Genomic DNA, 16,258 nt, shown 5'->3' with positions numbered 1-16,258 from the left:
GAGATTAGATATACGAATACTTGCAGGTACCACTTCTTCAATGACACACCACCTCAAAAAAAAATCCATCTGATAGTGGATTTTGGCACCTAACTTTAGCTGCTCACTTGAGAATTTTGGCCCTAGTGCTTGCTCTCTTGGGTCCCATCCACCTGACAGTCCCTTTCAGCAGGAGCTTCCCCACAGCTGCACTTTCTGACTCCGAGACATTTATGGTGCTTTTCATACACTAGTTCCTGAAGGTCAGTGCAGACACATTTTAAGACACAGTGCTAAGACAGCGTATGGAACTACTTGGCAGTATTTAGCTGGTACATTTTCTTATGGGAACAACAGAATTCCAAACCACACCACACCAACTGCTTATGGGTTATTACAAGCAAAAAACCCAAGACACCAGAATTAAAAAGCGGAGTTCAACAAAGGAACACTGATATTGTTGGTTGATGAGAACAAAGTTGTGCCAGGTCCTCCCTCTTCGCTTTCTCAGGTGGAGAAATGAACTGGAAAAGGAAGTAAGAGAAGGAGTAAAAGACAAACATTACTATAGAGTTACCACTGTGCTTATAAAACCAGTCGAGGACCAAAGGGTTAACTTCTGGGGAGAAGTTATGAGCTGTCTTGTCTGATTTTTATTTCCTTGTTAGGATTCACACGATGCCCAATGCTGGATATGTACAAAGCAGCCAATTCCATGGTTGTATGCCTGTCTTTCCAAGCTGCCACACTAGAACTGCAGAGCAGAGGCTTGTCTATCCCTTGAAGCCACTAGCCTTGAGCACCCAGTTAATATAGTTAGTTAATATCTAACCATTTCTCATTCTTGCCATAGCTGAGTTATGAAACCCTAGAATCATTCTGGGACAGTTTGGTGCCAACATTCATAAGACTAATCAGCTCCCACATGCACCTCAATCCATTAAGTCGTGTTTACAGGTGGTTCTGTAAGCCTCCTTCACAGAAGTAACAGGAAAATGGAAACACGCTGCAGATGAGCGTGTAATCCGAGAGCTGGGAATTAACACAGGTGGGCAATCCAGCCTCCTGGTGAATCTCCTCTGGGTTACTAGCTGTACTGCTCAGCTCGGGGAGCCTCTCTTTCAGGAGTGAATGCCATATTGCAGTTATGTCACATAATAACAGTTGTTGCTCATACAGAAGTTACATAAATGCCACGGTCGGTTTCTGTCATTACGAGATCCCTGGCTCCCAAGCAGCATGACTGCTATTATTCATTCATAGGCTACCTTGGTACCAACATGTAGAACGAGATGAGCCCTAGAGGCAAGAAATCAACAAGACTCTGGGCAAGATTTTAAGGATATTTACCTATTCAAGGTGCAAAGGGATCTGCAGAAATGGCAACAACACAAATTCCAGCTGATTTGGTAGGAGTTAGGTACCTAGGCACTTTGAATAAATATATTAGATGGCTATTTGCATGTGGGACCTCACTCTCTTCTGACAATTCAAGGATTACTGTTCTCACTGAGAAGCATTTGGCTTTTTGAATTTATTCCAAGTGAAAGGAGAATGTTTCAGACTGCACTAAAATATATATAAGCAAGAAAAATGGAATCTTTAATACAGGAAGAGTTATGTAACATACTGATGTAAAATACATTAAATGTCAACAAATTCTACCTATATAAGCACCCAGGGAGTTTGCAGTAATTTTCACTCTAACAGCATGACACTAGAAGAAGGCTTTCAAATTAATCAATTGCAGCATTTAAGACTCGTTTTGAACTTTGTTTTCTTTTCCCTATATTAGCAGTTGGAAAATCACAGAGCTACTGAGATGATAAATGAAAGAGAAAAATAAATTACTCACTTATAATTATAATGAGAATGACTGCGCATACTACACCAAGAATGATCATCATCTATAAAAAGAAAGTTACAAAGTTAAAAAAAGTCAGTTTTCACATGACAGACATTAACCTCTTTATATATTTATTTTTTTGCTTTTATTTGGTGGCCCATTCATTCTGCTTTTACTTTTGACAAAGACTCACTGTCTATTGACTTTTTGGGATCCATATTCGGTTTCCCACATTCAGTTTTAGAAACCAAATGGACGTAGCCTCTTGTCAAAGCTATGGAGTTCTTGCCCATCAGCTAAGGTGCAGAAACTCAAATTACTCAGTTAATTCTCTAACTTAGATCCACTTCATTGGGGAGTATTTGCAAACAATCTACCTACGATATTGTACCTTGCTTTACAATTTCATATCACTGTGGGTTCAAGAGACAAAGCAGGTGACAGGCAGGGGAGAAATGCATGGAGCAACCTCCTCCCCCAGGAAGAGGTGGTCTCACTTATGTGGACACGAGGGGTCAAGCAGCAGAGACAGCATTGGGGGGAAATGGCAACAAAGCTGAACTTTCAGCATAGTGTTCATGTGTTGGTGGTGCATGAATAGAAGGAAGGAAGGACAAGGTCTCTTATATGACAACAAGATGAAGTTTCACTGCCCAAGAAAAGACAAATCCTGGAGGAGGTCTGAAAAAGCAAGAGATAACAGGGCTTCCTCTGCTCATGGGAAAATGATGAGGCTTTGAGGACAGCCGGGGAGAGAACTAGTCAAAGACCAGCTCTCTCCTGATCTGCCTCTCCTCTAAGACTCTCCCATTCCCTCACTTCTCACAGTGACTGTGCACACAAATGTTTTTTGGCAGCTTACTCTCCTTGTGAAAGGGCAAGAGGCTGGTCATCTATCAGAGGGACAAGGTCTCTTTTCTGCCACTGCTAGTGTTCATTAGACTTGTTCTGGTTCTGTGCTTCAGACAGAGAGCCGACATGAATCAACAGGGCAAGTCTTATGTTCTTCCATCCCTACATGCAGACACTGAGTAAAGCATCAAAAATTGTACAGAGGTTTTATATACTGTACAAATCCAAGAATAGGTTCTGGTAAAGGTGAGAGCTTGGCTTATTATCCAGTAGCTTAGAGGGCAAGACTTCAAGATCCCATGCTACAAGCAATCTCTCTAAATGCAAGTGAACGAAGCCATGAAGCAAGACGAACAGATAAAGAGGAGATCTTTATATTCTTTACCTTGCAGTTTTTCCACCAGTATTTCCTCTTCAGTTTGGCTGCACTGGTTTCAAACTGTGAGGCACCTGCTTGCAAAGCATCTGCCCGGTTGTCGAGCTCCGACAGCTTCTGGTCTCTTTCTAGTACCTTGTCCACGTTCATTCTTATGATGCCGACCACCTGCAAAGACAGAGCCCCACATCAGATATCCTTGCATGGCAAAGCCCAAGGTTGGCACATGTTCACATGCTGCAACATATCAGACTGCAACCAGCTTGTTGCCATTATGGCAAATATCATGTGATGGCAACTACACAGACATTCCCTGAGTAAACACGTCTGGAAACACACAATGAGAACAAGATAAACTAGTTAAACATATATAGCACTAAATAAACATAGTTGTACTGCGGTCAAACGCCCTTAAAGATTGGGAAAAAAAAGGGACACTACAATATATTCTAATTAATTTCATTAAAAATTTTGATTTCATTTAGCCTACAACTTGGTGCTTCATTGTACAGATACAGAAAACTGTTGAAGACCATCTCCTCTACTACAGTTTGATAGTAATTCTATCAAACTATTCTAATCTGAAAAAAAAAAAAAGTGTGCATGGGCAGGACAAAGCGGGTAATGCATATATGCTGGAAGAAAAATCCCTTCTAGCAAATGAATGGTCCTAAACAGCAACCCTATCCTAATCCATCACTACCGTAAGTGTGAGATGACACAGCAACCTCAGTATAGTTGTGAATATGGTTGATGGTCCTTATACTCAGAAATAAGGAAGTTCTTGTTATTTGTATTTAATATAAGGTAACTATGACCTACAAAAGCTCAGAAATATAAGAAATGTATCATATGAATACAGCAATGTAAAACTGGTAATGAAAAATCTCTGAAAGGATTGGCCAAATGCTGTTCCAAAACTCAAGATCAAGATAAAGAAAGTAGTATAACATTTCCCATGTCTTCTCTCCTTTTTCCTTTGTCCAAAACTATTTGTTGAAACTAACCCTAGTTCAGTGAACATTTTGTCCCAATGAGACTGCATTTTTGTCTACTACATGCATTTTTGCCTGGTCTAAGACCAAGAGCTGCATGATGCCTGGAGTGCTCAAAGGGAAAAGCCAGATATATCTGAAAGGCTGGTTTGAGAGAGCTCACAGTCATTTCAATAATCCACAAGTCGGCTCTTAAGCTAAGTCTAAATCACATTGCTGAGTTTTGGGCTTGGCTGCCTTGCTGCAGAACAGCATCCAAATGCTGTGCCCTGGTGTTTGGTGCCACCTACAGATTCCTTTCCTACAAGACATCAAACAAAGCCAGGAAGGATCTGGTAGTAAGGTCAAAGCAGCACACAGCAGACCAAAATCCCTCCTGGATAAAAACCAGCTTCATTCAGTGATTTCAGAGGACTGACAGCCCAATAGTGTTTCCCTCTCTCTGTATGCACTGTGAGTTAACAATTGATCTGCCTTTTCCTATTAAGCACAGACCTGCCAATCACGTGAAACCCACTGAAAACCAACCTATGAAAAAAGAGTGGAGAAAAGTGTGGACCCTGGTTGTCACCTGCACAAACCTCAAATGCCCTCATGACAAGTAAGAGTTCCTGCCATAACTACTCCATCCTACTTTGTAATAGGACAACCCTGCCTGTGCTCGAGTTTTCAACCAGCAGAACTAGTGAGTGGGTTGTTCTGAAGGTCACAAGCCTAAGCCTCAGTGGGAGGCACATCAGCCTCTCTGGCGCCCGTTCATCTGCTTGAAGATCCCTATACGTCTGACTTGCATCACTCCTTTCAAATACAAACTTCTTAACCTTCTAGGGGCAATTGCTTTGGCTCCAGCTCATGCAATTGCAGCACCCTCATGATGTAATGCGCTGAGAACATAAGTTTATTTCATTATTCTAACCCAAGAGAGAAGCTGAAATGTAATACTGCTTACCCCACTGCAATGCCATTAACGTCAAGGAAGTTACACTGATACATAAAAATGAGTGATAATAAGAGAACTGGGCCTAGACATTTCTGCACACAGAAGCTCCTGTGATCAGCTCCAACAATCAGCAAAAGAAAGGCCAGGAAGACCCTGTTTTGACTTCAGCCAAGACAAATTCTCAAAAAAACGAAGGAGCTCAATTTGACAGTTAAATGAAATTAATCTTAAGAAAGGAGCCTGAACTGGATGTTCTGAGATCTTCCTTTGTGTTTGTAAAGCTTACCTAGGGCATCTGAAACCATACGCCTTTATGGAAGAAGCATACGGCTCTGTTCCAGTGTGTATTTATTGAGCTGGCAGTAAAGAATCGCACAAGCCCTGGCCATCTCCTCATGTGCAGTAAGCAACTAGTTACTTAAGTGTTTGCAGAGGGCTTTAGCAAAGCTCTGCACTTGATAACCTGCACATAAATCCTGTAACGTGTGAGGTGTGCAAGGACTTTACAGCTCCTTCACCCCTGTGTAGTCAGACTCCAGCCATGAGTGGTGGTGTGGCCACTCGTTCCCATCAACATGGCAGTGGAAGGATGTCAGCACCAGAGCCAAGGTGGCAGCAGTGGGGGTCATGTGCATCTTAACCAGAACGTAAGAACCATAATTAATCAGCAGAGCTCTAACTAAGGAGCATAGTCCTCATCTGTAAAACACTTGTGGCTTCCACTTACCTGTGAGAGAGGCTGTCCCTGTGAAACAGCCTGTGAGATTAGCATCTGACCTTTAGGAATGCAGGAACACTTTATTTGGAAGAGCTGCTAAGATGGTCCCGCTATGACATTTTCTCCTAACCTGACTAATATGAATTCCAGAATCAGCACCAGTATTTATTCTGCAAAAATGTTACTGATGCAAGGCTGTTTGTACTCAATATCCGTTGCACTATCTTGCCTCTGAATAAATGCCACCCTGTAGTAAATTTCACTTCCTAGATCTGCTGCTTTCAGACAAGCAGAAGTTGCTGGATCACTAATTGAGGTAAGCATCTTAAAGAAGAAAAAAAAAAAAATCACACCAGCACCCTTATGGTGAGCAACAAGTCACCTGGAGCCCCTTACCTCATCCACCTGGGCTTGTGTCTGCTGCATCCGTTTGTGACTCGATCCAGCCCCTGCAGAAGGTAGCCCAGCACCTCCAGCATTGGTGGGATCTTGGGTAGGAGCTGAAGCAGACCTAGACCAGAAAACAAAAAACATAAACAACATAAAAAACATAAACATAAAAACATAACAAGTGAGTAAAACCAGCTTCACTTGGCCATTGTCTGACAGCCCATATTCTTCATGTTAGGCTCACTCCCCTTTTTCTAGAGAACTCTTCTGTCCCATTCCCTCCTATTCCACAGTTATTTTTCACACTACTTGGTAACTTCTCATCCCTGTCACCTCTTTCTCTCCAAACTGGAGCACTTCTTTTATCAGCAAGAACTTCTGGGTTTGGACCCAGCTGTAGTGCGATGACCAGGCAGGAAGCAGCAAGCCAGTTCAGATTATCCACCCGTTAGGCAAACAACCTAAGTAGCCACAGGGGTGACGGGCGAGGCAGAACTCAGGTCCCACTCCCTCAGGAGGAGGATCTGCTCGAGGTGTTTTGTGTCCATGCTGCAGGAGCCAGGGCTGGGTCCTGGGTTCCTTAATGCCAGGCTGGAAGCCAATCAAGTAAATCAAGACACAGAACCAAAACAAAGAAAGAAATGGAAAAGGAACTGGGGTTGAGAATCACACACAGCACAGGGCCAGCCATTTCAGGCACTAGGTAAGATTTAAAATCCCCACCGAGACCACCAAGGGCTGCAGCAGGAGACCTGGCCTGGCTTAGACATCTGCCTTGGAGCCTGGGTGAGTGTTTGCAGCAAAGTTGTGAACAGAACCCAGGTCCCCCGAGCATCAGCTCTTTCCTTGAGATTCAGCACTGACCTGCCCCGTGTTGCTGTGAAATAACACGAAAACAAAACAAAACGACCAGTCCCTGAGGATGCAAGGGCAGATCTCGCTGTGACTGAGCTAACCAGGCAAGCGGCCCTGCTGGCGCCTGGTGACAGCACCAGCAATTCCTCTCCTGCGCCTCCAACCCGCGAGGCCCTGCATTTTCTTCCAAGGGGATCCCTGCCACTTCTTTCTGCAGGGAAATAAAACCCTCCCTGAAACTGCAGAGGAAATCCCTAAGCACTGGAACTGACAAATATCACAAATCCCACTCACGCCTTACCGATGCCTTCCCACAGCGACAGACTGAGGGAACACAGTGTTTCTCTGTGAATCATTCCCTCTACATCTAGGGTCTGATCTCCTAGAATCATGGTCTCCTTAATACATCATTGAAGGCTTGTAGGCACCTAAAGCTACTTCCCTAAAGGCTCCTTAAGCTGCAATATTTTTTTTTGTCTGTGGGCTGAGATCCCTACAGATAGCACTGACCCTCCCTAGGACACACATCCATCCTCCCTAGGACAGAGAGAGGTTCACAAATGAGAACTGCTGTGTCTTAATGCCTCTTTTTGCAGAGGTGGGGGTAAAAAAAAGCCATTATGAAGCTTCAGTAGGAAGAAAAGAATTGAGGTGAACAAAAACACTGCTATCCTTTGAGGACCTCACAGGCGCTATTAAAAACATAAAGGACCACATGCTTCTAAGCCTACAACAGAAATATTCCACTGAAGGGCCATGGGCAGGATCTAACAGCATTAACTCTGTTGTCACAAAGGATCCAGACCTCACCATCACGTATCTCAGACTCAAATAAGGCAAAACAAGATCTCCCTGGAACCTCCTTCAAAAGGAGGTCCTGGTATAGCAGCAGAACTGGAAATGAAATTATAGCTTTTTCTTACAGTCAGGGAAGTAAATAGACCTTTTGGGCATCAACACGAGCTGGCCTTTATGTAGGGAAGCACTGTGCCACACTGCTGGCTCAGACCTAATATAGGTCCCCTCTTGTGCTGAGCCTCGTCAGCATCCCAGAGGCTACAGAAGGGAAACACACGGAAGGAAGGGGAATTAGTCACATATTTTGGCTATTAAGCACAATCTCTAAGTGCAATGATGTTCTTGCCCAAGTCTGTGTGATCGCTACAAAACTCAGTGCTCCATCCTATAGCTGACGGGTATTCATTTTTTTTTTCTAAGTTGCCCTTAAAATGAGCTAGCATAAAGTAGACACTTCCCATTTTGCTTTCTTAGGTGCTCTACCAGTGTCCTTGCTGCCAACTGATTTGGTTTCAACTGTATTTCCTGGGTTGGCTCTGCTCTCTGTATAGGACGGTCTTACAGCTGCCCTGACCATCACTGCAAGAGTTACTATAACTACCAAAGAGAGATGCCAATCTTTATGCTAAGACACAGAGAGCTTATAACTAACAACCACATCTTAATTTAATAATTGCATAAAATCTAATATAACTGTAACCACAGCTGGGCGCTGCCAGCTGCCCAGAGCTACTCTTCCCAAACACCTCTTGGCTGTGAGTTGCGCTCCCTCGACGCGATGGCAGCAGCCCATCGCTCATGGCCTCGCGGCTCAGCACAACAAGCTGCAGAGCCCTGCGAGCTGCGCGGAGAGGAGCCTTTGCTGGAATAGACATAGTGCCCAGCATGGAGCAAATAGCCTCGGATTCAAACAGGCTCTAGGAAGTCAGTCTGGGAGCATTTGGCCTTAGTGCCACTTGCAGGTCTCTCCTTATCAAGACCTCAGTTTTCTCATAAAGGGAAGGGAAGGCCCTATATCACCAGAAAGTGCTGCTGTTCTATAGGATATTTTAGACCAAAATGTTAAAACAAAAATCCAATCTACATTTACACGATTTGTCTGCTATTGCCTCTGCACCGCATCAGCTCCTGGTTTCTCAGAAGCGTGATTCAAAGGAACATAGGCAAAACATCAGCACAACCTTAGAGAGGCTTCTTTTTGAAATACATGAAACATTACAACCTTAAAGCCCCATTTCTCATGGCCTGGCATGATATTTAAGAGCTATAAATGAATGCAAAACCCATGTAGAAATTCCCTCAGTGGGCCATTAGCCAGCAGATTGTGCTTTTTCTTTTTTTTTTCTTTTCCAGCAAGAGGAAAAAAAGCTACAATTGACACTGAGAATTTTCATCCCCAAGAGCAGGTCAAATTAATTTTGAAAGGGGAACAAAGCTAGATTTCTGCAGACAAAAAAAACCAGTATAATTAGTAAGAACTAATGTATTTCTCAATTGCAGCTACTCAGAACCCCCGTGGCATCAGAATGCTCAAGCGCTTTCCAAAACAGAGTGACAAGTGACAGCGGCGACGCCACGTGCAGGGCGCGCTCGGAGCCCCGGCAGCCGGGTGGCCCCCGTGTGATATTAGCCACGTGCCAGAACGTCAGATCGGGCCGTTGCCAGCCCTGGAGCAGTCCCTTGGATCGGGGGCAGAGCCGCGGCCTGCGCCGGGGCTGCGGGTGACTCAGCAGAGCGGCTGGGCCCGAGCGGGCGGCCTCGTCCTGCCGCGCCTGAGGAGGGAGGGCAGCCGCCTCACGCAGGCGCTTCCCTTCCCACACCGCGCAGCACCAGAGAAAACATGTCTTTTTTTTCTTGTTGAATCAATTTGCTCGGCCCTAGTGGCGCTGCGCTCTCAGATAGAGTCAGTCTGGAGAAACCCCATGTTCCTGCCGGCTCCGTTTCCATGGGCTGGAGGAACGTGATGGATGAGGGAAGAGCTGCGGCCGGGGACAGGCAGCTGCTGCTTCAGGGACCAGCTTCAGAGCGAAGCTCACGGGGCATCCCCAGGAGCAGGAACTATTACAAGTGCAAATTCACACGCTAATGGTTATGGACGTCAGCAAAGACTCAACGGAAAGACCCAAGGACCCAACGGAAATGTAGAAACCAACCACTTGATAATTGGATTTTAAGCCTCTTCTTCACAAATATATATACATATATATATATATATATATATAACTGTCTTATTTAATGCCGTAGGTGACTTTAAGAAAATAGTGAGACTTCACCAAAACGAGCACTAAAGCGTTTTGAATTGCAGTTTGTGCCATTTGACACGGTCCTACCAAAATCCAGTCTAACCAGGAGAGCATATTGAAACGTCAGGATCAACAAAAATCATAATCAGAGACCTCCAACGTTCAACAAAAATGTGACTATTGCCAATTAAATGGCTATAGATTACAGCTTAGACCCATGCCAGACTGCAACTATCAAATTTCAATGATTCTCGTGCTATTGCTGGTAATGAATTGGACAGCATTGAGTAAGAGCAAACTAGAGGTAAGAAAAAAAAATAAAGTCACATTAAAAAGGAACTAACATTTTGAGATGTCTTAATTTTATGAAGAAAGCTCTGCTTTGAACCAATTCCTGCTCCCAAATGTGATTTTCATGTACTATCAGCAACAGTCCACAAGGACTCTTCCTTATTACAAACATTTACTCCGATCATCAGCCAAAAAATAATATCCTACATTTAATGTCCTGGGAGCATATTTAATTAAATATTCCCACCAGTTTATTATGACTGTATTGCCCATCTGGCGCACTAAGTAGGCACACCGAGGAAAAATACAGAAACTTTAAGACCTTGTCTTTAATTTGATCATCACTTATTATGCTAGAGATGACCGACTGATTTATCTTCTCCAGTGTCTTTGATTCAAGCCAAATGAGTATTGCCTACAAGGCCAAAGCACCTGAATTTTGTATCAAACCAATTAGCTTAGCTAGATGATTTTTGTAGTTAAGAAAGAATTTGCCAGAAAGAGTTGCCTTATTTCCGTAATTTCCCTAAATCACAGTCTTCATAACAACCAGCTGTGGTGCCTCAGGTGGGGCTCACGTTAGTTGGAAAGGCACACAAGGCACAAGTCCTTTCCTGGGCTATCAACACTCTGGATGTTTTTAGATGTTTCTTTCCCCTCACTGTCACCATTTGCAAGGGCTGTGGCTTAGGATAATGTTAAAAAAAAGGGCAAGGATACTGATTTAAGAGTTAACCTCTGGCCACGCTTTGCAGAGTAATCCGAAGGCTCTGCTGAAAGGAAGATTTAGGGCTGGATGACTCAGGGTGCTAGTGCACAGGTTTTACCTTCACCAACTAGAAACTCAGAACTAGACTGTGGAAGGCAAGTGGCTAAAAATGCCAGTGTTGAGTGATGACTTATCCAAAAACAGCACTGAAAAAATGCTTTTGTTTCTTAATATTTGCATTTACATGAACATTAACTTTCAGAAAGTAAGTATTGTTTGTTTTCCACATTTCCATTTTTTTCCCTATATTTTTCTAGATTCCATAAATTTTGTTGAAATTCTTAATTTGCATCAAGGCACTTTAGGATAGAATTTACAGCTCAGACCAAAATACAAAACATGCAAAACATTTATTAGAGTTAATAACTAAAAAATACCTTCAACACAACATCTATATTAAATAAAAAATCAAAGCACTATATATTGCAGTAAAAGTCACTTTTAAAAAGGAAACACTATCTCTAGTCCTTAAGTCATATTGACTATATGCCCTACTATTTCTTAAAAGATTTTAGAATTAGCAGGCTTCAGGCTCCTATAGGATTTCCTTTTCATCAGCTGAATAAATGTTTTTTTGCTTTTTCAGCTCCATCAATTTGTTCACTTTCAATGACTGAGTTACCGATGAGGTGTAAGAAGAATAAACCTGGCACAGATTGAAACAGCTCAAGAATAAAGTGAGAAATATGCTGAAAATGCACCTAAGGCCATTGCTGTGTTTTTTCCCTCCATATCACTCACAAGGAAAGGAAGAAACAAAATCTGCCTTAGAAACTAAGGGCTGAACTCAATGCTACAAAAATTCAGAAGTCTGAGACGAGAGTATATTTATACAGCTGAAGTAAATCACCCCAGTCTGGCTGCAAAGGTGCCAGACTCGCAAACCTCTGTTTTCCAACCACCAGCGCCCTCACCAAGGGCCCAGCTCGGTGCAAAGAGCCGTCTCCGAGCAGATTCCCGAGCCGTGCCGCAGGGTGACGTACGTGGAGCCCATGCTGACGTGGTCCGGCACGGCTGGGCTCCGCGTGGCGCGGGACATCCACCCTTCCTACCCTTCCGTGCCGGCTGCCGGGCTCCGGGGCTGAACCCGGAGGGAGGTGGGAGGCAGGACGAGGGCAGGACGTGGGTGGGCAGGATCCGGGCTGAGCTTCGCTCCCATCCCTGCTCACTGACTCATGCTCTGGAGCAGAAGCAGCTGCTGTGATTTACTGCTGCTTACAGTCTCCTACGAGCAACAAGGACGCAGAGCAGCGCGGCGGCTTGCGCAGGGACAGGGCGGCTCCAGTGCCCTTTCTCTGCTTTGAAGTCATTCTCTGCAGTTAGGAGGATATTTCCTGCACCTGCCTCTTGAGAGCACCAAATTAAAGCTCTGGGGTTTTCTGTTTGCCTGTCCGCTTCCTCACAGCATTCTTGCTGGCCTTTAGAAAGCATTTAACTACCAACACACCTCTCACTTAAAAATGCCCCAGCAATAAGCAGCTAAAAGATGAAGATGCATCTCCAGTACCAGCAGCAAAATGTTTTGGGCATCTCAAATGTTCTTAGAGGAGTACTATCTATAAACAACTGTTCTGTGGCTGTCAGTCTCATCACAAATTAACTTTCTAGGTTAATTACCAGCCTAACTTAGGTCAAGCTTTGCTCTCAGGAAGCTTATTAAGTTTAAATTCTCACTAACCGCTCAGCCAGAATAGCTACACTGGCCATCCATCCACTCATTAGGCTTCAGTCACGCAGCAATTTCAAATATTAGAAGAGAGAACAAAAGTATCTGTACATAAAGCCCAAATTCCAAGCTTTTTTTCCTCATAAAATGTCACGCTCAGTTCTCAGTCAGCTGCTGTGAAACCCATCTTCCATTTGCAAGTGCCCTCGTCCTCCTCGGAAGTGCTCCACCAGCCCAGAGCTTAGTAACTCATCTGCAGTGTTTTTTTTCCTCTCCAGCTTCAATAGTCATCAATTATTGAATCTAGATTCCAATTAACCAATCAAATACTTTAAATTAATTAACAGAAACCTTGCATTTCAAGTTGTCATCAAACAAGAGTCAATTGTGAGGACTTTCTTACTCTATCCATCTGCTCTACATCCCGTGAAAGGCATGGAATTATCCTTCTGCTACTGTGGCAGATACATGCTTCAATTTGGAAACTGCTATTGTTTCTGGAACTTGTTTCCATAAACAAGTTAAACAATTTCCTACACTATTCCAGCTAAACCTCGGGAATTAAATCCACCTGTCCAATATAAACCCAGCCTACGTACAGTGAGCCTCGATGCTATTCCTCCTCCTTGGCTCCTGCCTCCCCTGAGATGTGAATGACGGCGCAGGTGCCAGCCCTTGACCATGGGCTGGAACACCAGGTTTCGGGTGTGCGGTTGTTCAGACGCTGTTGGGAATCTCGTGCACGGCCTCCAGGAGCAGCCTGACACACGAGGAGAGGAGGAAACGCGCAGGGCTGCGAGCAGTTCCCTAGGTAACACGGCGAGGATATTAAAAGAGAAAGTGACACCGCAGTGGTAAATAAACAAATGTGCATCCTAAAGCCCTGCTCCTGACGCGCTTTTCCTGGCACAGGAGGGAAAGGGGCAGGCAGTGAGTTCATGCCCTCGTATCGGGGAGGAAACAGGAAAATTCCTGCCCGGTGAGGTCAGCAGTAGCTGCGGGACGTGCAGGCCCTGCCTCCTGCTCCTACCTCAGCCCTGCTCCTTGCAGCTCCTCAGCACAGGAGGCTGCGCCAGTGAGTCACTCCCATGCGGCTGGTGAGATCAGTGACCAGACAGCGCGCAGCCCACGGCCAACACAGGCATTAAACACAGGGAAAAAAACACCTTAATAAATATAGAGTGCTTTTAAAGGAGACAAGTGTAAGTCATGTCTTACAGCTCTCGCAGCCCGTCTCCGCCAGACTGGCACGCACTAGCTGCACAGCTGATGCGCGCGGCGCTAACCAGTCCATACAACTGAGGTAGCCCTTTAGAGTTAACTAACTAATACTGAACTTATACTTCACTTAGATGCTAAAGTGAAAGACGATGAAAGACTTTGGACTGATGACAAAAGTAAAAATTATTGGGAAATAAGGAGCAGGGAGGTGCAGCAGAGCCATGCAGAGCAAGCAGCAGATCTGTCAGCACTAGGAATGTCTTTCAGGAGATGTCACTTGGAGAATTCTTTTTTTTTTTTTTTTTTCTTTAACAGAATAGTGGAAAATAGAAGATATGTCTGGAAAAGGCCACAGGAGATTATCCTGACCCTTGGCTTCTCAGGCCTGACTTCCCCTTCAGATCTGCAACAGGTTGGTCTACACCAACCCTTCCTTCGCTCCTGAATGATACTTGTACCAGGCATGTCAGGAGCTCACTTAGCACTTCCAACCCACGCGGTGGTCCTAGGGCCCCAGAAGGAGCCCCTCAGTCTGTGTGAGAATGCCTGGAATATCTGGCCTAGCAACTCTGCTGAACGACCCAAAGCTGACCTAAAGCACAGGCCCCTCTCCATCATTTATCAGCCGCAGGACTGGAATCCTGAGGGGAAAGAAAGGAATTGTCAGTCCAGGAATATGCAAATCTTGGTGCTTAACTGCTGTAAAACCTAGTGTGGGATGGTGGGATTTCTGCTTAGAAACCTCACGTAGCTTGCCTGGGAAATCTGGAGCCAGCGCTGTCCTCCCCACTGCTTTGAAGCTGTTCCACTCTGGTATTTTGAGTCATTGCTAATCTAAAGATGACACAGGATTTGTGCCTTCGAAATGAGACATCATTTTGCCCAGTGCTAGTGTTGAGAAATCAAGTTGAAACTTTAATCTTACTGACAGATGGTTTCAAAGGCTTTTCTGAATGTCTCAGGCACAGCTATTAGAAATCTTCACTTTCAGGATGGAAAGATAGCTCAGTTTCACTATCTACCTTTGGTTTGGCTATTATTGGTTTTCTAATTACAACAACCAGTTACACAAAACCCAAATAATTTGGTGAGAACTTTTCCCTCAGGTTCAGGGGAGGTTCAAGACTTCAACACAATTTCATGCCAGGCATGATATTGATCTGATGAAAGCAAGAGCCAGGCTGAGCTGGACACACTCTACTGGTTCCACTGAGAACTATCAGACTTTAATCCCAGACATCATATGTTGCACACTGGTAAGATACAGCAAGATATTTATACTAAACCTTTGTATTGATAAGAGAAGTTTAAGGCCCATAAAGAGGCTTATTTCTTCATTTTGTGACATTAAAAAAACATTCTGCTCTTGAACACTTATACATATTCAATATAACATGTATTAGGCAGCTTTGCACTGCCTAATGCCTGTGCCTGTGAATATTTGAATAATAATAATATTTGAATATCTGAAACAAACATTACCAGAAAGATTAAAAAAACCCTACAATGTAATTGAGGAAACAGACTTTGACTCCAAACATTTTCCCAGCAGTCAGATTCCACAGTGTTCAGACTGAGGAGAAAATTTCAGGATTAATCCAGTCTAAATAAATAGGCCACATTTCAGTTTTCTGTCAGAGTTCAAGTAATAGCAACTAACAACCTGTGAGTAACCTACTGAATAACAATACTCAGAGAAATTACTTGTATTTTTCAAAACACATTGTGTTAGAAACCAGTACTTCTCACCGGCAAGTTCCAGTTGAGCTGCCTAAGAAATGATCAGCCATTCATGACCTCAGAATCAAGACCTCAGACATATCAAAACACCTGAGTTACTCAGAGGTGATGCAGCCCTTCGGAAATAAATGCAAGTCCTTGCTGGTTGCAGCCGTCGCGCTGCATCCACGTGACTGCTGACAGCTGCCATGTGCAACGCACCATCTGTGCACATGTGCATTGATAGAAATATTGCAGAGGCTTCAAACTACCACAGGGGGACAGTTCACCAGTGGTTACCCATGTCTTTAGATGACATCGCTATGGCTTATGGCAAAGTTTCAGAGAACCAGCTCCATAATTCTGTATATAATCTAACCAAACAACACTACAGGAATAAAGCAGTCTTTGCTGAGCATTTGTTTTTGTTATTCTGATGAACACTTGAGTAGATTCAATAGATTCAAAGCGCTCAGCTTCCTGGGAAAAAAAAAAAAAAAAAAAACCCCACTATTTTAGAATTTTTCCCTACCATTTTAGACTTTTTTAAAGAATTTAAACTCAGCTTTTAATCTTGCACAGGCAATTTTATATCTGAAA

The 16,258-nt window shown here is 43.9% G+C and overlaps 1 protein-coding gene across 1 annotated transcript; it reads right to left on the bottom strand.

The window, feature by feature from the left end:
* Positions 1–218: 218 nt before the first annotated feature.
* On the bottom strand, positions 219–6,268 carry LOC104566764 (vesicle-associated membrane protein 2). Its single transcript, XM_010213573.2, has 4 exons — positions 6,103–6,268; positions 3,063–3,221; positions 1,835–1,886; positions 219–503 (listed from the first exon to the last, which is right to left on the bottom strand). The coding sequence occupies exons 1-4, from the start codon at positions 6,262–6,264 to the stop codon at positions 487–489; spliced, it is 390 nt and encodes a 129-aa protein (XP_010211875.2). The 5' UTR covers positions 6,265–6,268; the 3' UTR covers positions 219–486.
* Between the last annotated feature and the right edge of the window lie 9,990 nt (positions 6,269–16,258).

The sequence above is a fragment of the Tinamus guttatus genome, unplaced genomic scaffold (genome assembly GCF_059628265.1).
Source record: "Tinamus guttatus ecotype Peru unplaced genomic scaffold, ASM5962826v1 Tinamus_guttatus_pri_ptg000364l, whole genome shotgun sequence".
Taxonomy (NCBI): Eukaryota; Metazoa; Chordata; class Aves; order Tinamiformes; family Tinamidae; genus Tinamus; species Tinamus guttatus.
This window is presented reverse-complemented; position numbering and strand designations above follow the sequence as displayed.